The sequence below is a fragment of the Chelonia mydas genome, chromosome 11, assembly GCF_015237465.2.
Source record: "Chelonia mydas isolate rCheMyd1 chromosome 11, rCheMyd1.pri.v2, whole genome shotgun sequence".
In the NCBI taxonomy this organism is placed as follows: Eukaryota; Metazoa; Chordata; order Testudines; family Cheloniidae; genus Chelonia; species Chelonia mydas.
The window spans coordinates 44,376,796-44,403,084 of record NC_051251.2 but is presented as its reverse complement, the minus strand read 5'-3'; the positions used below and the strand labels follow the sequence as shown (position 1 = coordinate 44,403,084).

At 41.4% G+C, this 26,289-nt stretch overlaps 1 protein-coding gene across 7 annotated transcripts; it reads right to left on the bottom strand.

Moving 5' to 3' along the window:
• Positions 1 to 794: 794 nt before the first annotated feature.
• On the bottom strand, positions 795 to 26,234 carry PLEKHA3 (pleckstrin homology domain containing A3). Of its 7 annotated transcripts, none has more exons than XM_037912228.2 (9): positions 25,837 to 26,211; positions 13,955 to 14,071; positions 11,879 to 12,034; positions 9,685 to 9,768; positions 9,303 to 9,439; positions 8,171 to 8,335; positions 5,952 to 5,995; positions 4,918 to 5,030; positions 795 to 2,223 (listed from the first exon to the last, which is right to left on the bottom strand). In XM_037912228.2, the coding sequence occupies exons 1-9, from the start codon at positions 25,874 to 25,876 to the stop codon at positions 2,096 to 2,098; spliced, it is 984 nt and encodes a 327-aa protein (XP_037768156.1). In that variant the 5' UTR covers positions 25,877 to 26,211; the 3' UTR covers positions 795 to 2,095. The 7 variants fall into 7 exon arrangements, with proteins under 7 accessions (XP_037768156.1, XP_037768150.1, XP_037768151.1 ...); XM_037912222.2 differs by lacking the exon at positions 25,837 to 26,211 and adding an exon at positions 17,841 to 18,039; XM_037912223.2 differs by lacking the exon at positions 25,837 to 26,211 and adding an exon at positions 17,841 to 18,011 and having other exon boundaries at positions 4,918 to 5,027.
• Positions 26,235 to 26,289: the final 55 nt, after the last annotated feature.

Below are 26,289 nucleotides of genomic sequence, written 5' to 3'. Positions count from 1 at the left end.
AATTCTACTTTAATTTTTGGCATTCATTCAAAATTAAAGAAATGAGAGCTATAGAAGTAGTGTACTATTAGAGGGTTTTTTCTCTATTGCAATCTTAACTCAAAGACCATTTGGGCTTCAGATTTCATTTTTAGACCTATAACGTGGACAATTTTGAGTACAATTAAAAAACCCAATGAAATAGAAGAAAAATGCTCAAATATTAAGGATTAAAAAAACAGTGGATTTGCATGTATGTTTAGAAAAACTCTGCATTTGAGGTTAAATATACTAGCTCCCATCAACATGATAGATTGTGGCAACAATACGCGAATTACTGAGTAACTTCATTCATATTTTTTAATACTTATTTTTACAATTGACAAGAGTGTGGCGGTATAACAACATACATTAAAGCCCAAATTTTCAGAAAAATGCACTATCATTTATGTGCCTAATTTGTGTGTGGAAATGACTAGTTACATTCAATTGGTAATTTGAGCACAAATTAAGGCTCTAATCCTGCAAACCCTTATACCCACACATAACTTTAAACTACCCACATGTATAATTCAGTGGGTTGTGCCTAAGCATTTGCAGGATTGAGGACCTAGGTATGTAATTACTCGTCATATTTGTGAAAATTTAAACAAACAAAAATCAAGGAAATTTAAAAGGAGAGCTTCCATTTGATTGTTAATTCACCTTCTTGTGCCTACACAAGTTCAAGATGTTATTAACATGTACCAGACTAGTTAGGCAATAAATGTCAAATTAAAAGGAGGTTCAATTATAAGACAAAATTTGATGCATGATTGAATGCAAAAACCAGTATATTTATTAACGAACTGTGTAAATTAAAAACAGCGACTTTTTTTTTTTAAAAAGTACTCTATGGCTAAGACTTATAGACCAAGTTTATCTCAAAGTGAACACAAAAACCAAGAGTTTACAATGCAAACACTAACAACCTTATATGAGAGAGAAGTAATGGCAGGCATTGCTATACTATATTATTAATTCAGTCATTAGAGGGGCAGATTCTGATCTAATTTACAGCTAATGCACGTTTACACAAGTGTAATTGAGATCAGATTCTAGCTCTACATTTATGCCATAGTGAAATGATATATAGGAGCCATAATAAACAGAAGTCCCCTTTTGTATAAATACGTCATAAATAAAGTATGTAGAGATACAAATATTCATACCTTACAACAATAGCTTAACAGTCTATTTTAGAAGCAAACACTAAAATAATACTTTGTTAAAAATATGTCTCAGTTGAAATGAGCAGAGTAAATTTACAGTGCTGCATTAGCTATTCAGTGATGCTACACACCTCAGCAACAATTTGTGTACATGTTGAAGCCTTTAGACCTTTAGTAATGAAAGTAAGTAGAAATTTTTTTTGTGCAAAAAAAATAAATAAACATTGTTAAATACCCAATGTTTGGTACAAATGCTTCATATGCAGATAAGTTAATTTTTATACATTTGTTTAGAAAAATACACTAGATATTTCTACTTTCCATTGGCTAAAAATAAGGACCAGATTATGTATATCCTTGTACTTTTAAAGGAAGGCAATATTAAAATTACCATCAAGCTGCTATATTAACCCATTAGGGATTCAATCCCTTACTTCTTACACAAGCAAAATTCCCATTCAAGGAGAACAGTGAGTGCACAAGGACTGCAAGACCAGGTCCTAACTTTGTACAAATGACCAATTGGTCCATGGCACAAGTGACATTCCCCCCCACCCGCCACCCTAAATCTGAAACCTTCAAGATTTAAAACCTGCAGGTTTATTAAACTATCAAACCATCACACTTTTTAGAAAAGAGCTACACTTTTACAAATGCAGATGCCTATCTGTTAAGCTATCATTTGTTCCAAAAAAATGCACATTCAAACTGTGAAGTCATTAGGAAAATACTCTTGCAAATAAACTATATAAAGATAAAATACAATTCAAAGTTAGTTTTTACATTATTCTATAAAGTGCAGAAAAATCCTTCTAAAAGGGAAATAACTACTCCCTATAACAATAATATAATTACAGCAGCTTTTGCATAGCACTACTTATAGGAAGTTGAATACTGCAGTTTCTTCAGGAAGAAGAGGATGGAAGAGTCTCTTCCAGTTCAGATCTTTTCTTTGAAACCGATCTGTTTTCTTCAGGAATGGTAGATGGTGCCAAGTGTCCATTGAGAGCACTTCTGGAACAGTGGGCATGTCCTATTGAGATATTGATTCATATTTAAACTGTGCTCCAATTCAATCTATTAATCATTCTGCTTGCTAATATTTCACATAGACAACATTTTTTTAAACTATGGGACGTAATATTACATGCTCTCTATGGACTGCATTGAATTATTCTAGTCTACATCAACGCCTGGGGTAATGGATGAGTAATGTTAAAAGCTACCGAGAACTACAGATAATCATACTATGCAATACACAAATATTGTAAGAGAAGAATTTTTGGGGTCCACAGGGAAATTCAGTCAAAGGAGCCAACAAAGAGCGTGTGTTAAGAATTAGTGCAGCAATAATCCTTTCACTGAAAAACTCCATTGGGACACTTCAGACATTAATAAAGGTGTTTGCTTTGTTAAAAGAACCCAGTTTACTGCACATTATACCATAATGGATGTTTGTCTAGCTGATCAGTAGATGGCTCATTAATAATAGATTTAAACACTTGGCAAATCAGTCAGAGACTAGTTTCTGCATTTGAAAAGTGACACTTTTTCCATCAGATATTCAAGCAGCTGATGAGCACAAAGAGTGCTGTTCTCCATGTCAGTCAGAATACAGAGTAACAGTAGTACACTATTCAAATGTCACTCTCCTTAACAAGGTTATGCCAGATAACTAACGCATATTTAGGTTACTGGAAGACATCACAGAGCCTCTGGAAAGTTCTCCACTTCAAATGAAACATCTGTTCCACTTTGGCATTTATGTAGCACCTGGAGAGGTGTCAGAGGTGGTCTATCACGGAAAAGTGGGGTGCTAACAGGTCTTTTTATTTCTATATATAGATGCACTGTTTGGAAAAACGTCAGGAGCACTCTTTGCTTGGTCTTCCCCAGCCCCATCCTTCATGGTAGTTTAAATCTTACCCAGCTGTTGGCAGTAAGAAAGTACATTTTATCTTTTAAACTTTGCAAATCAGATACAGAATCAGTGAGCCGGAATAAACATGGAACTCCACAGTGCCCTTTTCCAGTCATTTTTCAAACAAGAACTGGTCTTGAAAGTGTGTAAACAGTTCATTAATAAAATGGATGGGATACAGAATCCCCTACTGAAAGTTTGTTATTTTCGGTGCCACCTACTGGGGAAAAGAAGGAACTGAATCAACTCTAGGCAGTTGGAGCCCTTAAAGTGGAAGACAGAAAAGGGACTCTTCTGTCTAACATGGCAAAAGACAAAAACTACATTAGTGAAAAAGCTAGAAATTGGAGCAGTTCTACAAGGAACAAGAAGAGACTGGGATTACCCAAAATAACATGACTGATCTGACCACTGCTGTCATGAGAGAAGACAGACTGGGTCATCCATGGGAAGAGGAACCAGACCATGGTCACAAAGGGTGGAATTCACCTTTGTTCAAAAAGACAACACAAGGTGTAACACCACTTAGGAGTTAAGTGGGACATGAGCAGTGCATAGGCCTTGTGTTGACCTTCTGCACAAGGGGTAAGTTACACTCCAAGAGAGGAAAGGCTGGCCCAGAACTGGGTCACTCTTGAAAGGATCCAAGCCAAACCAGAGTTAATCAAGAAGAAAGCAAGTCACAGCCTTCCTGATAAAGTCAGAAATGAGTAAAAACAATTGGGAGTTTCATGGGAATACCATAAAGAGACCTTACCTCAGCATATTTACGCAACGGGATCTATTTATCATGGGATCATTGAAATAGAATATAATAGTCCTAGATTGTTGTTTTGATGTATTGACCATCCTCAGATGTTCTTGTCAACTGCTGGAAATGGCCCACCTTGATTATCACTACAAAAGGTTTTTTTTCCCCCGCTTTCCTGCTGGTAATAGCTCATCTTAAGTGATCACTCTCGTTATAGTGTGTATGGTAACACCCATTGTTTCATGTTCTCTATGTACATAAATCTCCCCACTGTATTTTCCACTGAATGCATCCGATGAAGTGAGCTGTAGCTCACAAAAGCTTATGCTCAAATAAATTTGTTAGTCTCTAAGGTGCCACAAGTCCTCCTTTTCTTTTTGCAAATACAGACTAACACGGCTGCTACTCTGAAACCTGACCATGCTGGGTTGTTTCAGAAGAGTGTTGCTCTGTATATATGGGGTAGGTAGGCCACTGGTATAAACTGTTCTTTATTAATACACTGGGTTATCACATTCTCCTCTCAGTTCTACCAGTGTAACTCCATGCAGTGGAAATTAGCTCCACTCGATGGGACTGCCCTGGTGTACCTGAAACAAGAATCTGACTCACTATAATGGTCAGATTGGAAAGAACTGTTCAACATTTGCACAGGTTTTCAAATGTTAGTTTATATATGAAAATGTGTAGTTCAAATGTTTGTTGTTCATGTAATCCCTATGTAGAGCCCAGTTCTGTCTGATTTACTCACCTCGAGTAGTACCTTACTTTACAAATGGTACCCCGGATTTCAGTGGGACTACACCAGATCTAATATACCAGTCGAGGTGAGTAAAGGGTGGCAAAGTCAGGGCCATAGTGAATACATCAGCACTTTTAATTCATTACATAGGAATCCTACAAGCAACTTTGTTGTACTGCTAACACCAATGCAAAGAGAATACTTAAAATTACAATCTTTGTATGTAATCAAAGCCATTGCATGAAACAATAATTATGCTAAGTATGGTAACAAATTCAACAGAAGCACACACTCTGTCTCTCTCCCAACTTACTCTCTGTATCTTCAAGAGGATTATCATTATAGGATTCTGTATCGGAGTATGTTCTTCTGCGTCGTTGGGATAACCGGTGGAGTGAAGAAATTGGTTCTTTTGTGGCGTGACTACTGAAATTAAATAGGATTTATTAGTTTTAAAAACTTATAACAAAACATCTAGCCAGTCTATTAGCTTTTAATTTAAGATATATCTTTTGGTATTTATAGTGCTCTTAAAGATAGTAAAGAGCAATACTGAGGAGTAAACTGAAAGGAACTCCATGTGAACAGAACACGGTTAGCCTGCACAGATTTTGAAATCTGAAAAATGTGGTAAGAATATAATTCTTGCAAAAAGAAACAAATTCAAATTGTACAAGAATGAATCATCAAAAATCTTAGTGTTTCAGGCCCCGATCCTGCAAACTCTAATGTGTATGAATAATTTTATGCAAGTACAGTTGTCCCACTGAAACTACTTATTCGCATAAAGGTACTCACATGCATAAGCATTTGCAGGATGAAGGCCTTAGATAATACTTCCATTATTTGCCATAAGACTTGATTAAACAACTTGGATAAGTTATAATGGTCATTTTAAATTATACAATTCTACCAAAAACCATAGAAAGATTATGTACATATTTTTATTATAATGATTTTAAAAAATCTATAACAACAGTTGGCTTTACTTATTTATTTTGCCAATGTTGAAGTCTCTCCTTGATGATATTTTTATATTTCTTTTTAAAACTAAACTAAAAATATATCAAATTTGGAATATTACTCAGAATAAAAATGGAAACTTAAACTTAACTAGTATAACTTTGACTTGTATGTAAGTTGCAACATCTGTGTCTTAATTTTGGATTTGCAAAATTATTGATATTAGATTGTCACTTCCTAAATTTTAAAGCATTTGCCAACCACGCAAATCCTCTGCATAGTGACTTCAGCTGATATTTCCCTACTGAGGGGCTTGCTAAATTGGTCCAGTGAGGTGCTTTCAGAAAGTGAATTAGCCTACTTAACAGCAATCTGTATTCTTACCTCTCTGAACTATATGTACCAGGATGGCTAATGGAGCGTTTCATCTAGAAAATGAAAGAAACAAGTTGTAATCTCTTTATCAGGACTTATAAAATTCTTATACACAGCCATATACTCTATTTACACTTCTCAGAGAGAGAAGGTGATTTTTTAAAATTATTATTTAAAACAAAAGTCAACCACAATTAAGGAATCTTATTTAGCTATTTGAAAGAGGATAGATTTTTATTAGTGCTTTAAAAATTCCTGCATTACTGGCAGAGAACTAGTTTACTACCCAAAAATATTACCTGGGATCTATACATCCCATTCGCTCTAGCCTCAAAAATTACTCAAAATTTCTACTGGATCATTGGTAGAATCCACAGAAACCTCAAAGCATTTTTAACTAATGTCAGGTTCAAGTCTACATTATACAAAAGGATTAATCCAAGAGCTAAATTTTGCCATTTGGTATGCACACAGGGTGCCCTCTGATTTCAATGGGAACTCTCTAAATGTGCCCAAGAGAATCATTTGACCCAAAGATTGATCAATAAGAGTCGTTTGAGTGGATGGGAGGAAAGGTAGGAGATTATCAGATACAAATAAATGAAAGGGAAAGACGGGGGGGAGGGGGGACCTAGAACAGAGTAGATCTGAGAATCCACATATATGAAATAAAGTTTGACAGAGCCTCACTTTTCCCAACGATCAACAGGAAAATAAATAAAAAATTAAGAATTCCATAAAGTATTTTAATCTTATACATTATTTAACAAAAACAAACTTGTCAGCTAAAGGCATATTTGATCAACCAGGACATTGTTTAAAAAGAGACATATTAACACTGGGAATCTGAAATGCACTTGCTGAGAGTTAAGCCACAAAGAAGTTCTCTGTTTTGATAAGCAGCCAGGTTACAGTATTAAAAGAGAACAATGAATACAGTAACTCCTCACTTAATGTTGTAGTTATGTTCCTGAAAAATGGGACTTTAAGCGAAACGATGTTAAGCGAACCCAATTTCCCCATAAGAATTAATGTACATAGGTTCCAGGAAATTTTTTTTCACCAGACAAAAGACTATATTATACACAGCAATGATGACTGTGATGCTTGGTTGAGGTGGTGAAGTCAGAGGGTGGAAGAGGGTGGGATATTTCCCAGGGAATGCCTTACTGCTAAATGATGAACTAGAATAGCTGAGCCCTCAAGGGTTAACACGTTGTTGTTAATGTAGCCTCACAAGGCAGCACAAATGGAGGGAGGGGAGACAGCATGGCAGACAGAGACTCGTGTGTGTGTGTGTGTGTGTGTGTGTGTGTGTGAGAAAGAGAGAAAGATGCACACTGCCCCTTTAAGTACGTTGACCCCCACTCTAAGTACACTGCCTTTTTAAGTAGATCAGCAAGTTGAGACAGCCCCTGTTGCCAGCAAGCTCCCGCCATCCTGAGCCCTGTCCTGTCTCCCCCCTGCTCTATGGAGATGGGATAAGAGGGGGGCAGGAGCAGGGGGTAGGAGGACACCCTGACATTAGCCCCCTTCTTCCCCCGCCCCCTTATACAGCAAGCAGGAGGCTCCTGGGAGCAGCTCCAAGGCAGAGGGCAGGAGCAGCACATGGCAGTGAGGGGAGGGACAGCTGAACTCCCCGCTGGGAGGCTGCTGCACAGGGAACTTAGGGGTGTGGGGAGCTGATAGAGGGACTTCCAGTTCACCCTGGTTCCAAGCCCCCATCAGCTAGCTCCAACGGGCTGCTCTTTCTGCAAGCAGTGGACAAAGCAGGCGGCTGCCAAACAACATTATAAGGGAGCATTGCACAACTTTAAATGAGCATGTTTTCTAATTGATCAGCAACATACCAACGAAACAATGCTAACCGGACGACTTTAAGTGAGGAGTTACTGTATTTAACGTTTTAAAAAAATAACCCTGCAGTATAGGTAACAGGATAATTTAATTTTCGTATGAATGCTGAAAAGCACTGAGCATTAATCCAGTACTTGGGTACGATTAGCACTGTCATCATCCACAGGAGAATTACTCCTACGATGAACAATTTATGTGAAGGCTGGCAAGCAAACAGACTAGGGAATATGTCAGTAGTGATTTACATTTAAGGCTAAAACTGTTGACTTCAGCTGAGTCAGGATTACACGTGACTACGTAGCATATATTCTTCTACCCTTCCAATCAACAGAATAACACTTTAAAATGTTACACTTATAAAACATCCAGACCATTTGAATAGGTGAAGGTGACACAGGAGAAACTAAGGGATCAGGATGAGGCAGTTGAAACATCTCTGGCTTAAACTTGGCATTAGCTATCTTCACACATTCTTCAAGTGTTGTAATAAATGTGTTACATGTGGCACTCAGCAAGGAGGAGGCTTCGTTCATGTTCTGAAAACGAATGATAGCACAAACATCAGCAAGAATGTAAAAAGACAGAAAATGTTACTTTAGAATCAACTGATTTCCCCGTTAACTGGCCAAAAACTCTCAAAAAATACAAGTTTGGTGACTATTCTTTTTAATGGTAGCTAGAATCAACCTTATTGAAAAATGAACACACACATATAATAGCAGAAGACTATTTTGGGAGGTTGGGGTAATACAGCAAAACACTGAAATGTTTTTCCTGCTTCCTAAATACAAGGGGCTGAACTTTCAGAAGGACTGAGCAACCATCACTTCTACTGGAGTCATCAGTTTATTTTCTATTTAGTGAAATAAGTTAATTAGAGTGGGGCCCATCCATTAGATCTATTATCTTTCCTAATGAAAGGAGTCTCTGAGTCAAATTCAACCCTGCTGTAACTGGGCACAATCCTACACTCATCAGTGAAGTGGCCCACCTATTCCAGGGCTGAATTTGGTCATGAAGTAGGATTAGAAGAGCAAACAGATTTCCTATGAATGCCCAAATACAGTGGGCACATGCAGCAGTTTTCAAGACCTGGGATTCTAGTTTGCAAAGATAAGGGAGGTTCTAGCAAAGCATAAAGAAACAGGATGTTTCAATTATTGTCTATTGTAGAGTTCTTAGACAAGGAGAATTCACGTGCAACCAACCCAGCCAGGTTTGCTTCTGTCTTTTAACTGAATGACTCACCAACATATTTCCTTGTTAAAATGACTCTGATGTCATCCTGCATTGTATCTACATAATATTTTTTATTGTGGACTGTATTACCCTACTCCTGAACCCAGTGTATCTGAATATAGACAAGTTTTAAACATCTATTAAACTGACCTGATGTAAATATTTTCCAACATTAAGTTGCTGATAAGGTGCATAAGGTGACAACAATAACTTAAGATGATTTAAATAATCAGGTTCTCCAGTATAATTTTAGAAATCTGATACCTCAATGCTGGGAGATGAGCTTGTCTGATCATGGTGAACAAATTCTTGTATTGTGTGAACTTGCTGCATTAAGAGATCACAGTAGAGGCGAAGTTCGGACATTTTGGTTTTGAGAGATTCATTGGTTTCACTAATTTCTACAAGAAAAAAAATAATAAAAAACCCCACCAATCACGGCATAAGACTTATCTACACAATTTTTACGAACAAATTTTATTTTTTTTCATATAAGGGCTCTACACAGATTGAAATTCCTTTCAAGACTAGGAAGGGATTCTTAAATGAGTTGGGAATAGCTTCACAAAGTACACATAAATTTGGAAGGGGCCATGGAGAAAGGTATATAACCAACAAACAAGAGGTTAAATATTTTCTTATTTACCGTGCCATCCCAGGGAAAACACAATGGACAAAGTCTGTGGCCTCAACAGGTGAAGAAGATCTGCTTCTCTATATCCACAAGCACCTGAGGAGAGTAGTTGCTCACTCAGGGAACCTTGCAAATTATAAATCTGTCAGACTGGCTACAGAGGATTACCAGTCTTTACCAAGAAAAACTAGGGAGGAAGAAATGGGGATTATGGAGAGAAATCAGAACAACAGCAACTAAATGACTCCATAACAGCTACAACCAGCATTTTGAGGGTGGCACTTTTAGATTGTTTAAGTTTTAGCCTTTTATGTAACTAAGAGCTCTCCAGCAGCAGGAACAAAATACTTTTTTCCCCTTCGTGTTTGCTGCAGGTTTTGTGTTAATTTCATATTTCCTATTCTGTATAACCTAGCATTGTAAACAGTGTTAATAAATGCTGTAACAGTTCTCCCTGACTGCCTATTTAAAGATGTGCCTGTTCTGTCTTTACAGGCCTTTTCTGCACTACAGAATTACAGGATAACGTTCTCACTGGAGCTGAATTCTTGGTATTGCTGATGGGCGGTTTAGTGTATACAAGCCTCCAGTGGCTTCTGGTTTTATGTTTTTCACCATGACAGTTAAATCTGCTGCTCAGAAGTTGTAACTAACAGTGGTAAAAATGCTGGAAACCACCAGAGCCTTGTCTAAACTAGGGCTCCCACTTGTGCTGGTCCAGCTGAATGAAATATATTCAAAAAATTCTGTAGCACAGACACAACCTAAATGACGCAAAATTAAAGGCGTATAGCCATTAAGAACAGAGCTGTTCTGATCACATTCGCTGGGCAGACCAGACTGGGCTGAATCACACCCTTTGCTTTTAGAAGTGGAAGGCAGGACAATGAAGGCTGAAACTTGTGTAATTTCCCTGTGCTCTTGCAGTGAGTCTGATTTGGTCCAGTGTTTTTTAAGCTTAGACACAGGACATAAGGAAAACTTTGTGTCATTCCTAGAGGAGGCTCGGTGACTGCCCCACAACTTTGGTTGTCCTTTCAGGCTGTCACATGGGCAAGTGCTGAATACTCACAGAACTGCAGCACAGGGCAGAGAAGCATCTGACTGATTTCTATATTTTTCATGAGATAAGAATATGATTCATACATAGATGGTTCACCATTGTCTTGGGCAGGTTTGAGATTTGGAATACCATTACTACAATGTATGTAAGCACGTGCTATTGCCCAAGTTTATGGCCTGGCTTTTCAAAGGGGCCTAAAGGAGGTAGCCCAGAGACTTCAGTTCAAAATCCCAGCCAAAGCGTCTGCAAGTCAGATAATTGTCGATAAAGGGGCAGATCCTCACCTGGTGCAAACTGACATAGTTTCTTGAAGTCAATGGAGTTAATGCTGACTTACACCAGCTGTGTATCTGACCCTTAGTTTTTAAATACCAACATTTCTGTAGTTCTGGTAGGGCCAATATCTGGAACAAGACAAATCTGAACATAACACAGAAACCCAAAACAGGGAGAAACTCTGACAACCAGTAGTGTAATAAAACTCAGGAGTAGTAAAGTGAAGTCATAAGCAAGTTGCATATGAACAATAAAAAAAAGTGATTTGACCTACCTGATGCCATACATTTGCAATATTTTAAATATTTTTTCCTTGCTCAGATATATCTTTGCATAGCCCAGTCAAACATCTTCCAGTTAGAAGCTGCCAGAGTATTGCAGAGACACTCACTGGCCTAATTAGACTGGCAAAATTCATAATTCTGAGGAGCAATGCCAGCTAGGAGATTTTTAAGCTCATCCATTTCACCATGCTTAGTGATACCTTTCAATCAAAGTACTATATTTAATTAAAATGAGCTCATATTTATACACACACACACACACACACACACACACACACACGTAAAGGGAATTGAACTACTCGGAGAAATACAGTAACAATAATTCTTCCTTTCTGCTAACTTTAGCGAAGGCTGATCAGTTCTTTTCCTGTTCCCCTTGGAAATTCCAATTTAAATATAAACCAGAAGTTATTACATGCACACAGCAGGGATTACATCCATAATTAAGATTGATCAATATGTAAATTAGATTTACATCTTACATAAATAATACTAAATTCAACCACTAGAATGGGACAAATTAAGAACGATCTTAATCAAAAACAATGTTATTAGATTTCATATACTTTAATGGTATAAATACCTTTTTCTTTTTTTGTTCTGGTGTCTGTCAAACAGGCTTTAGAACTACCCAGTGCTACCAGCCATCTCTGCCTCTCAGCTGCATTAACTGCTTTCATATAGAAATGCTGTTCCCCTGGGATTATTAACTCCATTCTTGTGTTGTCTGTTGGATGAACTAATGATAAAGAGGGAAAAAAGACTAATTTTGCAAAAGATAACTAAACCAGTAAGGATACTACTTATCAAATTCAGACCATATTGTTTCAAGTTATTTACATATTACAAATTGTATTTGGTAAGAAACGGAAGCTATTCAAAACAATTTTAAACACTGTATGAATTTGACATTCATGAACATAATTGACTAAGTAATGGCTAGAGCCAGACACAGTGTGGACAGATACTGTGCAAAATTCCATCAAAACACTGCCAAAACATTCTTCACCTGAAACACCGCTGTTAGTCTAGTCCTGATTCAATCATGCCAACCTGAAGATTTTTGTGATGTGGGCAAATATCTGTGAAGGACTAGGCTAAAATCAATCTCACTTTCCTTTCTGATGCAACCTTCTGGGTTCTGTTTCAAAGTCACCATCCTCTCAAGCACGAGAACGGAGCAGTATTCCACTTAGAGCCATTGTATTTAATACTACATCTTTAATCAGGCCCGGGTGTCACAGAGTACCAGGCATATTTCTCAACCACAGTACTCCCAGGCCTAGCACTGGACAGCCCTGGGTACATGAGAGATGGAATTAATCCCAAATTACTTGCATCTATCTATTACTGTTCCTCCATATTATAGAAAATGAACAAGACGACAAGAAAGGGGACTGAATGTTTCAAGAGATTAGTAATGAGACATAAAACTTTCACTTCTAGGTCACTGGTTTCAATCTAGGCACTGGGAGTAGTAACCAAAAGTTGTTGCCATCCAATAACTGCTTGCTAGCCTACGTAAGAGAAGTAGATGGACTCGGTCCATTTTCTAGTGATCAGGTACCCACACCACAAATACCTCCACAAAGGTGCATCAGAAAAAAAGGCCAAAGGCAGAAAGTAATGGAAGATAAACTACCCTTTTCAGCCTAAACGTGGCACCCACCAGATCACTGCTGTGACTCTCCCAGCAAACAATTCCTAACATTCAGCATTCCTTCCCTCTCAGTTTGGGAGGGAGAAGAGCTGTAGCTATGGTAACAGCTTCAGATACATTTCAAATATCATAAATGAAGGCAAGACATAAACAGAAATACCCAAGGGTTTAATGCCCAAGGGTTCATATGGCTGTTTTTAAACCTCATAAAGGAGCAGTAAATGTCATAACCTTTTTCATTATTATTTTGCTTCAGAGTTCATGTTCAGTAACTACAGTAATTGTGAAAAGAAAAGGAGTACTTGTGGCACCTTAGAGACTAACCAGTTTATTTGAGCATGAGCTTTCGTGAGCTACAGCTCACTTCATCGGATGCATAGCATATCGTGGAAACTGCAGAAGACATTATATACACACAGAGACCATGAAACAAAACTTCCTCCCACCCCACTCTCCTGCTGGTAACAGCTTATCTAAAGTGATCCTCAAGTAGAGCCATTTCCAGCACAAATCCAGGTTTTCTCACCCTTCCCCCCCCCCCCCACACACACACCTGGATTTGTGCTGGAAATGGCTCTACTTGATGATCACTTTAGATAAGCTGTTACCAGCAGGAGAGTGGGGTGGGAGGAAGTTTTGTTTCATGGTCTCTGTGTGTATATAATGTCTTCTGCAGTTTCCACGATATGCTATGCATCCGATGAAGTGAGCTGTAGCTCACGAAAGCTCATGCTCAAATAAACTGGTTAGTCTCTAAGGTGCCACAAGTACTCCTTTTCTTTTTACGAATACAGACTAACACGGCTGTTACTCTGAAACCTACAGTAATTGTGGTTGATGTAGCAAGCATGTCTGACTAAACACGTCTAGATGTGTAATTTTTCCCCTTACCTTTTTTTAAGCATCATAGAAATTAGTGATGCAAAAGTGGTATTAGGTCATCTTATTCATCCCCTTGCCAATTAAATTTCCTCTTATAAACACTTATTTAAATCTTACCTTTAATTTCACATACTGCCATCTTTATACTTCCTTTACTGCCTTTGCAAACATCATCCTGTGAATCATAGTAGGACAATATTCCATTGTCTAAAACAAACCAGCGAGGCTGCCAACCTAGGAAGACCATAAATATGAGAGAAAAGTGTTATACTACTGTTTAACTGCAAATGCAAGTTCACGCAAAAGTAAAGTTGTTTGTCTGTTAAACCATTAAGAGAAACAGGATTTAAACAGATGCAAATAATACTGAGATGTTCACAGGAAGTAAAGAAGCATCTTTGTTTTGAAGATCAGATGTGCTGTATACACAAAAAAAAAAGGAGTACTTGTGGCACCTTAGAGACTAACCAGTTTATTTGAGCATGAGCTTTCGTGAGCTACAGCTCACTTCATCGGATGCATAGCATATCGTGGAAACTGCAGAAGACATTATATACACACAGAGACCATGAAACAAAACTTCCTCCCACCTCACTCCCCCGCTGGCAACAGCTTATCTAAAGTGATCCTCAAGTAGAGCCATTTCCAGCACAAATCCAGGTTTTCTCACCCTTCCCGCCCCCCCCCCCCCCCACACACATACAAACTCACTCTCCTGCTGGCAACAGCCCATCCCCCTTTGAAACCCCTCTTTATAATGCGCATGATAATCAAGGTGGGTCACCTCCAGCACTAATCCAGGTTTTCTCACCCCCCCCACACCCCCCCCCCTTTTTTTTTTTTCCAAAAACCACACACACAAACTCATTCTCCTGCTGGCAACAGCTCATCTTACAATGTGCACAGCAATAATCCAAGTTTAACCAGAACGTCTTGGGGGGGGTTTTGCAGGAAAAAAACAAGGGGAGACAGGCTACCTTGCATAATGACTTAGCCACTCCCAGTCTCTTTTCAAGCCCAAATTAATAGTATCCAATTTTATAATAATTGTATCCCAATATTGGGAGAAAGGCCAGTCCTTGCCTACAGACAGCCCCCCAACCTGAAGAGAGAAAGGCCAGTCCTTGCCTACAGACAGCCCCCCAACCTGAAGCGAAATCTGTATACACAAACTGTTATAAAGGCATTTTACACTAACTCTTTTGGCAATATTTCATTAGCAATAATATTCCCATTTACATTATCTCCCAGTTTACAGAATAATGATTTTTTAAAATTTAGCTGCCAAAAGTATCCTATTTTGAAGTCTTGTAAATCGCAGACCTCTTGAGGACCATCATCTTTCAAGTGGTCCTCAATAAGATTAAGATCAACTAAATAATGAACCATTAGGCTACAGTCTCTGCTCCCTACAGTACTACACACTTCCTAATCTATAGATCCGGCACACTCTCTCTCTCTTACACACACACTCTCATGCACAAAACACAAAGAAAGGTGGTTTCTACCTCATTGCTCAAAAATGATTTAATATCAGAACACTGTAATGGAGAACACACTAAGACCTTATCTACACTAGAAAGGGTTTGCCAGCATAGCTATACTAGCAAGCCTTCCTAGTGGAGACACAGCTTATATTAGCGTCCCCCCCCCCACCCCCCCAAAAAAGAGTTATTTTGTTGGCATAGCTTAGACCAGTTCCATGAATGAAAAAGACACACTGGCAGAGGGACTTTTTTGCTGGTATAACTGCATTTACACTAAGGCTTTTGCCAGCACAATGACCTTGGTTAGGGGGTTACTTTTTTCAGGCTACTAACCAACATAGGTATGCTTGCAAAACTTTTACATGTAGACTAGGTCTCTAACTTCACTACTTCTGCAAAATACATTACAGTACTTATATGCACTAGTACATTATGAGGTATTATCCTAATATTTCGGGCTAAATTAGAGTTATCAAATAAATAAATTATATGCAGATACAGCATACTTGATTTTATTAAAGCTCTTTTTATAGGCTAACTTGCCAACTCATAAAACTCTGTACTTCATAATAGATACCCCAGTCATTAGTGCTAATTAGCATAACTCACCCTACTACACTGGCCCATTTCAAACTATGTCAAAAACAGCAGATATTTTGTAAATAACTGAAAACAAAATAATAAGTCAGTGTAGCACAACAAGAACACCAGTTCAACAGAGGACTGGGACTGGGGAACCAGGTAGTAGGAAAAGGTGATGCACTCGGTCTCACAGTGCTAGCATCATCTTACCAGTCTACTAAATAGCCACTTTCTGGTAATCTATGAATTAGAATGGCACTGCCTGTGGTGCATGAACCTACTGACCTAAAGGACAGCGCAGTGCATAGCCTGGATGGCTGCATTATTCCACAGAGCAAACTGAAGCAATCCAATAGCAGTGGCTTTGAAGGGAGGAAGCTGAATCATATACTGGATTGTGACAAGCTTCAGCCAGGGGGTCTGATCCTTAGAGCCCTGCACAGATACAAAAATATGTATCCGCATCTGATCCGCAAAAATTGTCTGCGGATTTGCAGGGCTCTATTTACCGTGGCAGGGCTGAGGCTCCGAGGCACCCCCACCCGGACCCTCCACCTGCCCTCAGCCGGGTGGGGAGCCTGGGGAGCAGGGCCAGGGCCAGCTCTCAAACACACACCCCTCGCACCATGGGCAGGTGGAGGGTCTGTGCTGCAGTTCCTCATAGCTGCCCGCCCGGCTCTTACCCTCAGAGCCCTGCGTGGATACAAAATTTGTATCTGCACCCACGCTGCTATCCGCAGAAATGGTCCGTGGATATAAAGCGGATACCCATGGATTTGCAGGGCTCTACCGATCCTGCTCCCATTGAAGTCATTATGAGTCTTTGTTCAGGTCAATTCCTTTTAGCCCCCAAACCATTCTTTCCGTATCCTCATAGATAACAGCAAGAGATAGCATGAAGAAACGATGGTCCCAGATCTGTGTTATTCCATTTCGGTGCTTAGCACAGGAATGATAGTGGGGAGGCATAAAGATAAAGTTACCCCATCTTGATGTCTGCTTCATAGTGGGACTGTTCAGGGACCATTTGGGGCCTGGTTCGGTCCCCTCTAGTGAGGTCAGAAATGAGGAGTTCAGTATGTGGGAGGGGGCTCCGGGCTGGGGGTTCGGGTGCAGGCTCTGGCTGGGGGTGCGGGCTCAGAAGTGGGGCCAGGATTGAGGAGTTTGGGGTGCAGAAGGAGTCTCTGGGTTTGCGGGGGTGCTCAGGGCTGGGGCAAGGGGTTGGGGCCACGGGCTTACCTCCGGCAGCTCCCAGTCAGCAGCACAGTGCAGGGTCTAATGCAGGCTTCCTGCCTGTCCTGACTCTCCGCTGCGCCCCGGAAGCAGCCAGCAGCAAGTACGGCTTCTAGGCGGAGGTGTGGCAGGCAGCTCTATGTGCTGTTCTTGCCCACAGGCACTGCCCCGTAGCTCCCATTGGCCACGGTCCCCGGCCAATGGGAGTGCGGAGCCGGTGCTCTAGGCGGGGACAGCGCACGGAGCCCCATGCCCTCCCGCCTAGGAGCTGGACCTGATGGCCAATTCCAGGGTGCAGTGCGGTATCAGGACAGGTAGGGACTAGCCTGCCTAGCTCCACAGCACCGCCAACAGAACTTTTAACAGCCCAGTCAGTGGTGGTGACTGGAGCCACCAGGGTCCCTTTTCAACCGGGTGTTCAGGTCAAAAACCAGACACCTGGTCACCCTAGCCCCTATAAGGGTCAATATCTAACAGCCTGCTACTTTAAATGGAATTACCAAACAGCTCAATTTAAACATAACATTGGATTAGTTTGGATTAGAAAAAAAAACAAGTTAAAATCTATCTCTTTATAGTTAAATTAAGTGAGTACATGGATAAGGTATTAAAGTCAGAAATGGTTACAAGAGAAAAAGAGATAAAACACTTTCTAGTAACTGAACTTAACAAGCTCGACTTGGTTCAAGTTAAATCCTTACCCCAGGTTCCCAGAAACATTGCTGCCAAAATTCTCAGGTCAGGGACTCCCCCAAAGTCAAAGGGTTGGTTTCTTTGTCTTTTTAGGTGAAAGAAAGAGGGATAGAGAGATGGAGATAACCTCGGATCGTTTTGCCCCTCATTTTTACAGTCCATTCACCCTTCAAAAAGCATTTTCCTGAGGGTTACCTCTAGATAAAGTTCCTTCCAGCTGTGAGAACGGAGGCAGGGGATCTCATGGTGAAAGAGATTCCATGTTGTTGCTTGCTAAAATGAAAAACAATCTGTTCCTGCTCCCCTTCGCTGCCAAAGAGGGGCCATTTGACCAGTGATTGCCAACCAACTTTGATGACCAGGGCCAGCCCTAGGGGGGTGTGGGGCCCAGGACACTAGAAACTCAGCCCCTAGCTGCTGAGGGGTGCTTCCCCACCAGCCCCTCCAGGCCCCAACCCACCCTGCTTCTACCCGCCCCCACCCAGTTCCATCCCCTTCCCCAAGCATGCTGCACCCTCCTTGCCCCCCCAGTGCCTCCTAACACCACGAAACATCTGATCCGTGGTAGGCGCTGGGACGGAGGCAGAGGTGCTGATCGGCAGGGCCCGCCAGCGGGGAGGGGGTGGTTCCGGTAGGAGGACTCCTCCACACCCTCTCCCGCCCACCTGCTGCTCGCCTCCCTGTTTGCCTCCTCACCCCACTCACCCGCCCGCCTCACCTCCCTGCCTGCAGGACCCCCAGAGCGCGGGGCCCAGGGCGGTGGCACCGATTTGCTGTACTCAAGGGACGGCTCTGTTAATGATACTTCGTTAGAGGTGTCAGCTTGTCCTTTGTCTTTGAGAAATGAGTTTACCCCCTCTTCCTGTCCCAAGGACCCTGTTTACTACATATATGTAAATTGAGGTAAAAATAAAATGTCTTTGTTTAGGATAGATATGTTTAACAGCTTCTGCCTAGACAGGGCTATGTGGGTTTGAACACGTGCCATCACAACCATACAAGGGGAACTCATAACTTTACATAAAACGTTACTACATACATTTCACCATGACATTATTATTCAATGATTATTAGTTTTCAGATGATACTTCACAAGGCATATTTGGTACAAAGATTATTACAATAATGAGTATGTGCGAATGCAGGGGTGTATTCGGTCACACTACTCCTTCTATGTAAAGTAAGATAAAGAGGGTGCATTGGAAGAGAGACTAGAGATCATGATTTTATGACTCACAAACGAAACCCATCACCCTGAACTTCAAATGTTTAAAGCAGGAGAAAAGGCAGCAGATAAGAGTATGTCCTATGGTCTCTTCATATTATATAACAGCATTTGACTGTAGTGAATGTTTGATCGGTCCTTTTAATCTGTAAGAATATCCAAAAAGAACTAAGTAATTACCTCTGTCAAACAAAAAAAATAATACATGCGCACGCGCGCGCGCACACACACACACATAAATAATGACAATCGTGGTTATCTAGATCAGTTGCAATTCAACAGTTTGCAGTTTAATATACATTGAAATATGCAGTTAAAAAAAAATCTCTTTCTAGTTTATCCCCATAACACATTTTCTGCAACTGCTTTTGAGACTAAAATTGTATTTATCTCTTAACTATGTGAAGTGCAGACGAAGCCATGATCTGCTGCATGGACTCGTGTTGATAAGAAGGGATCTTGTAACAGATGATTATTCTTGCCATATTTGATCCTTGATGTCACTGGCAATGCAAATAAGTAAACCAGGGCTGAATATGACTATAAATTTATGATAGTAACAAGCAAAACAAGAAAATGTTTTCTCTTATAGTAAACTGGGTGATATAGAGTGTACCCTGTGTGTGAAAAAATATGGGACAGATTGCGCCTTATATATTCCTGGATGCACATACAATATTTAAACTAGAAAAACAAGCTGTATTTGTTTTTGGTTTCGTTTAAAAAGGAGGGTTGGATAATAATACCCAGTAGACTGAAAAATAGTTTGCAATGGTTCGGCAACATTACAGACTAGACAGAAATCTCTGAATCAATCCTCCATAGGGGATCTAGATGCATTTTTTTGTTTAAAGTTGATAACAACTTTTTCTAACATAATTTGAACCTGCTGATTTCAAAAATGGTTGTTACCAAGTTGAATTCCGATGTTTAGACCCTCAAACTTGCAAATAAATAAGGCAGCAAAAATTCACCAGAAATGTGTGCATGAACTTGTCAACAAAATTAAAGTGAGGCATAATTCCTTTTCAGTCTATTAAGAACAGAAATGAGAAGACACAATCATTATTTTAACTCCTACTGCACTTGAATAATCAACCTTTTATAGCATTTAGTCATCCACAGATCTTATATTAGAAATATGTTAATCATAATACAGAATGTATTTTTCTTGTAATATGTGAAATCATTTTCTTGCATGCTTTGTATTTGTTTAATAGTGCATAATGCTTTATAGTTAGACTAGAATTAACATAGACATGATGGTATTTTTTACAAATAGAAAGAGCAACAGTAGTTAGCTGAGGTGGTGGTTTGATTACAGTCGTGGGCAAACCATGGAACTGGTAGTAAGTTTTCAAAAAATTCTATAGTCTACAGTTTTCTACAGTCTCTATATTATTTGCCAACAGTTAAGTAAAGAAACGTGTGAGGCAGGTGAACAAGGATTGCATAGAATAAGGGAGCCAACAGCCATTAGAAAGAAACTGCAAGATGTCATATACAGAGAGGCTACTGACAGAACTGATTTCACCTTTCAGTCAGGATAGACAGCATCAGTCATGTCGCAAACCCAAATCCAGAAATCACAGAAAACAAGAGCATCTGCAACTGATGTATCATGAGTGGCAAGCTGTAGTGATCCCAATAAAGATACCAGCATCCATAATATAAGACAGTCCAGTTCTGTGAAACCTAAGAACTGGAGATAACTGCGTGTTCAAGGAGTTTCTGTGAGGGAACATAGCTGTCAAGTGATCATGTCAGAAACTCAACCACACGGACCCTAATCAGAGCCAAGAGTGGTTCAATGGCATAGGAAAGAAAGAAGGTGGAACTGTAGGCTTCACCAAGACTTGCTCAGACCTTGGCAGATGGGCCTTGTCTTACAATTTGAAAGCCCGTATCACAATGAACACTAGAGCCATGTTCCATGTTGGCGTGGAGACCAATTTATTCACTATGAGTCAAGAAAGGCCGGGAAGCAATGTGACAGTGAAGATGAGGATGTACTCTTACAAACAATTCAAAGGTTAAAGATTTTCTCCTGGGGGGAACACTCACTTCATTGCAAAAATATTGCAACAAAAGATCTGGCTACTGAAGGCATACAAGATGCACTGTTGAATGCAAAGATCCTAGGACAAGTGCAACTGGACAGTTTTGTGGAGAAGTGGCTTATGACACAAGAGGGGGAGCCTCGATGCGTACACATTCAGGATCCACTGCCAAAAAATAATGCTCCCTACTTTTTCCAAGCTATATGAGATGACGAAAAAAACAAAAGAAAAGGCCTCAACCATGAAGGCAGACAGAAATATTCTTCAGCGACTAGTCACAGCTTATGAAGTTAGCAGGACTGTGAATTTGCAATAGATTTTTAAACATGAGTTAACGACCGTCCCTTTGGCACTAGCATAGACAAATGGCAGTCTAAGAACAGGGACAAAAGCAACACTGGGTGATATACTGACAGCTCATGTCCACTGCCCAACAGTTACTCTTGTTGGGAGAAGCAGTCTCGTGCCAGATGCACAAGCTCTGGTACAAACCATAGGAAAACCATGTGAAGCCAAAACATTTGGAGGCCTTGCAGATACATTTGTAAAAACAGTACTTAGGTCTTCCACAGAATAGACATTGTGTCGATAAGTACTATAAGGCAGTGGTCTCAACCAGTGGTACGCAGACACATGGGGGTACACAGAGGTCTTTCGGGGGGTACATCAACTCATCTAGACATTTGCCTAGTTTTACAATAGGCTACATAAAAAGCACTAGCAAAGTCAGTACAAACTACAATTTCATATAGACAATGACTTGTTTATACTGATCTATATACTATACACTGAAATGTAAGTACAATATTAATATTTCAATTGATTTTATAATTATATTGTAAAAATAAGAAAATAAGCAATTTTTCAGTAATAGTGTGCTGTGACACTTTTGTTTTTTTATGTCTCATTTTGTAAACAAATAGTTTTTAATTGAGGAGAAACTTGGGGCATTCAAGACAAATCAGATTCCTGAAAGGGGTATGGTAGTTTGGAAAGGTTGAGAACCACTGCTATAAGGAATCTGTTAAGGGGGTACAAGGCAAAAAATGTTCAAGAGATACAAGACCCACCTGAAGAATGCAGAAGGCAGATGTGCCTCTTCCAAGTTACTGGATTAATCTCACTGCGCTTTCAGAAAATAAGACGATCCTTGCAGTATTTTTATCTGAGCAACTGACACAAACACCACATGATAAAATTATTATTCTGGCTGTTAGGTTTCATAATAAGGCTGAAGTATGGTGCTCAACAACAACACTTGACACCTATGAGCTCATCAAAAAGAAGCTGACACAAGAATAATTTTACTGTGTGTCCACAGTGATGCCATCAGTGTGGTTGATGCAACCAGGAACTCTGGTGTGCTTATTCTTTCACTGGCTCACTATAGCTAAATGACATGTAGACAGCTTTGGATGAAAGCTCGCACATCAAAGGAACCAACCAAAGTATGTTCCTAAAGGAAGAAAGGAGAGCAGCAGAATACGGACCCTGGACTTCAGAAAAGCAGACTTTGACTCTCTCAGGGAACTGATGGGCAGGATCCCCTGGAAGAACAACATGAGGGGGAAAGGAGTCCAGGAGAGCTGGCTGTATTTTAAAGAATCCTTATTGAGGTTACAGGGACAAACCATCCCAATGTGTAGAAAGAATAGTAAATATGGCAGGTGACCAGCTTGGCTTAACAGTGAAATCCTTGCTGATCTTAAACACAAAAAAGAAGCTTACAAGAAGTGGAAGATTGGACAAATGACCAGGGAAGAGTATAAAAATATTGCTCGGGCATGCAGGAGTGAAATCAGGAAGGCCAAATCACACCTGGAGTTACAGCTAGCTAGAGATGTTAAGAGTAACAAGAAGGGTTTCTTCAGGTATGTTAGCAACAAGAAGAAAGTCAAGGAAAGTGTGGGCCCCTTACTGAATGAGGGATGCAACCTAGTGACAGAGGATGTGGAAAAAGCTAACGTACTCAATGCTTTTTTTGCCTCTGTCTTCACAAACAAGGTCAGCTCCCAGACTACTGCACTGGGCAGCACAGCATGGGGAGGAGGTGACCAGCCCTCTGTGGAGAAAGAAGTGGTTCGGGACTATTTAGAAAAGCTGGACGAGCACAAGTCCATGGGGCCGGATGCACTGCGTCCAAGGGTGCTAAAGGAGTTGGCGGATGTGATTGCAGAGCCATTGGCCATTATCTTTGAAAACTCATGGCGATCGGGGGAAGTCCCGGATGACTGGAAAAAGGCTAATGTAGTGCCCATCTTTAAAAAAGGGAAGAAGGAGGATCCTGGGAACTACAGGCCAGTCAGCCTCACCTCAGTCCCTGGAAAAATCATGGAGCAGGTCCTCAAGGAATCAATTCTGAAGCACTTAAGAGGAGAGGAAAGTGATCAGGAACAGTCAGCATGGATTCACCAAGGGCTAGTCATGCCTGACTAATCTAATTGCCTTCTATGACGAGATAACTGGCTCTGTGGATGAGGGGAAAGCAGTGGACGTGTTGTTCCTTGACTTTAGCAAAGCTTTTGACACCGTATCCCACAGGATTCTTGCCAGCAAGTTAAAGAAGTATGGGCTAGATGAATGGACTATAAGGTGGATAGAAAGTTGGCTAGATTGTCGGGCTCAACGGGTAGTGATCAATGGCTCCATGTCTAGTTGGCAGCCGGTATCAAGTGGAGTGCCCCAAGGGTCGGTCCTCGGGCCGGTTTTGTTCAATATCTTCATAAATGATCTGGAGGATGGTGTGGATTGCACCCTCAGCAAGTTTGCAGATCACATTAAAGTGGGTGGAGAGGCAGATATGCTGGAGGGTAGGGATAGGATACAGAGGGCCCTAGACAAATTGGAGGATTGGGCCAAAAGAAATCTGATGAGGTTCAACAATGAGAAGTGCAGAGTCCTGCACTTAGGACGGAAGACTAGGGACCAAATGGCTAGGCAGCAGTTCTGCAGAAAAGGACCTAGGGGTTACAGTGGATGAGAAGCTGGATATGAGTCAACAGGGTGCCCTTGTTGCCAAGAAGGCCAATGGCATTTTGGGATGTATAAGTAGGGGCATTGCCAGCAGACAGAGGGACGTGATCGTTCCCCTCTATTCGACATTGGTGAGGCCTCATCTGGAGTACTGTGTCCAGTTTTGGGCCCCACACTACAAGAAGGATGTGGAAAAATTGGAAAGAGTCCAGCGGAGGGCAACAAAAATGATTAGGGGACAAGGAAACACATGACTTATGAGGAGAGACTGAGGAAACTGGGAATGTTTAGTCTGCGGAAGAGAAGAATGAGGGGGGATTTGATAGCTGCTTTCAACTACCTGAAAGGGGGTTCCAAAGAGAATGGATATAGACTGTTCTCAGTGGTAGCAGATGACAGAACAAGGAGTAATGGTCTCAAGTTGCAGTGGGGGAGGTTTAGGTTGGATATTAGGAAAAACTTTTTCATTAGGAGAGTGGTGAAACACTGGAATGCATTACCTAGGGAGGTGGTGGAATCTCCTTCCTTAGAAGTTTTTAAGGTCAGGCTTGACAAAGCCCTGGCGGGGATGATTTAGTTGGGGATTGGTCCTGCTTTGAGCAGGAGGTTGGACTAGATGACCTCCTGAGGTCCCTTCCAACCCTGATATTCTATGATTCTATGATTCATGCCATTTGTGAGAAACTACACTATGGATCCAATGTTCTGAAAACTCTGCTCTCATTTCATGCCCTGATTGGTTGTGCGTTATTTCTGGATCAGAGCAAGAAGACCAAAAGAAAGTTTTCCAGCAACACCTTTATCTTCCAACACACCCAGAACAGGGTTACCTGGACTCGGAGAAGGTGAAAAGTGCAAAAAAGTTTAATTGTAAGATGTGTGGATTGCCAGAAGTTCACAGCACTGACAAAGCACGTGCCATTTTGTTCACATACTTGTGGTCCTCAAAAGCTTGCAATGCTCTTTTATTTCACATAACATAGAGAGAGCAGATTACGAGGCACTAGTGTGGACACAGGCCCATTGCCCAAATTCAATACAAATCCTCCACTGACTGAACCAGGGGCCTCCAGAGCTTTAAACTTGAGCCTCTACAGTTTAAGAGCCAGGCTTTCAAGCTAAGAGCTGTAACAGAACCATATCCTCTGTAGTTTAGACACAGAGTGACAACTAGCACACAATGACCAGGGGACTATATTCAGCAAGGGGGACCATATAAGTACATTCCAAAATACTGAGTAAGAATGCAACATATCTTCAATTAAAATAGCATGCGATTTAGTAACTACTGTATTTTAAAAAGACCCCAACACCTCCCAAATCTCGAGTAATCTCCAGGAAAGAGTTGAAAGCGTGGGCGCGGGTGAATTTAGTTCTTGTGAAAGGTGCAGATCAGCAGCTCTGGAGGGTAACGTCTTCCACTCACTCGCCCATTGCTGCACCACAGCGGGATTCCCCGAGTCCAGGAGCAACAGGCTCCTGAACGGAGTCCAGCAATCCGCCCTCCCGTAGGCCCCCCCCCAGCAGCCATCAGAGGCTAAAACTGTCCGTTTCTTCCCAAGCAGGCTAGATTCAAACAGCGGCGAACAGCTCCACACGCCAGCTGGTTTCGTAACCCTCACCCAGATCCCCCTGCACCGGCATCTCCATCCTCCCCCCGTGCCAGAGGCGCGCTGCCCGCTGCCTCCCGGGCACAGCCCGCAAGAGCCATGCTGCGCGTCAGGAGCAGCCCCGCCCTGCCCGTACCTGTCAGGTAATTGGTCCACTTGTACAGGACTCCCTCCATAGCTCAGGGCCAGGCTCCGTGCATCCTCCTCCTGGGAACGGGCGGCAGCGCGGGCAGAGACTCCCCCTTCCCTCCCGCTCAGCAGCCGCCTATGGACATTGACGGCTGAGCCGCGCCGCTCGGGGGCCGAGAGCAACCGCAGCCCCAGTATCCGGCTGGCCCTGCAGATGCTGCCCGCAGCGGGCTATGCACAGGGGCAGCAGGCGCGGCAGAGCGCCTCATGTCCTATGCACATGGCAGTCCGGGGAGGGGGGGACGGCCGGTGTCCAGCTCCCCGCAGGCTCTGCCCGCCCCGCTCCTCGGCCGCCTCTGGCTCCCCGCTCCCCCCGCCGTCGCGTTTGCTGCCATTGACCCGGACGTTTCATTTACTTCCTGCCGGAAAGGGGCTGGCTAAGGCAGCCAGCGTACCCGTG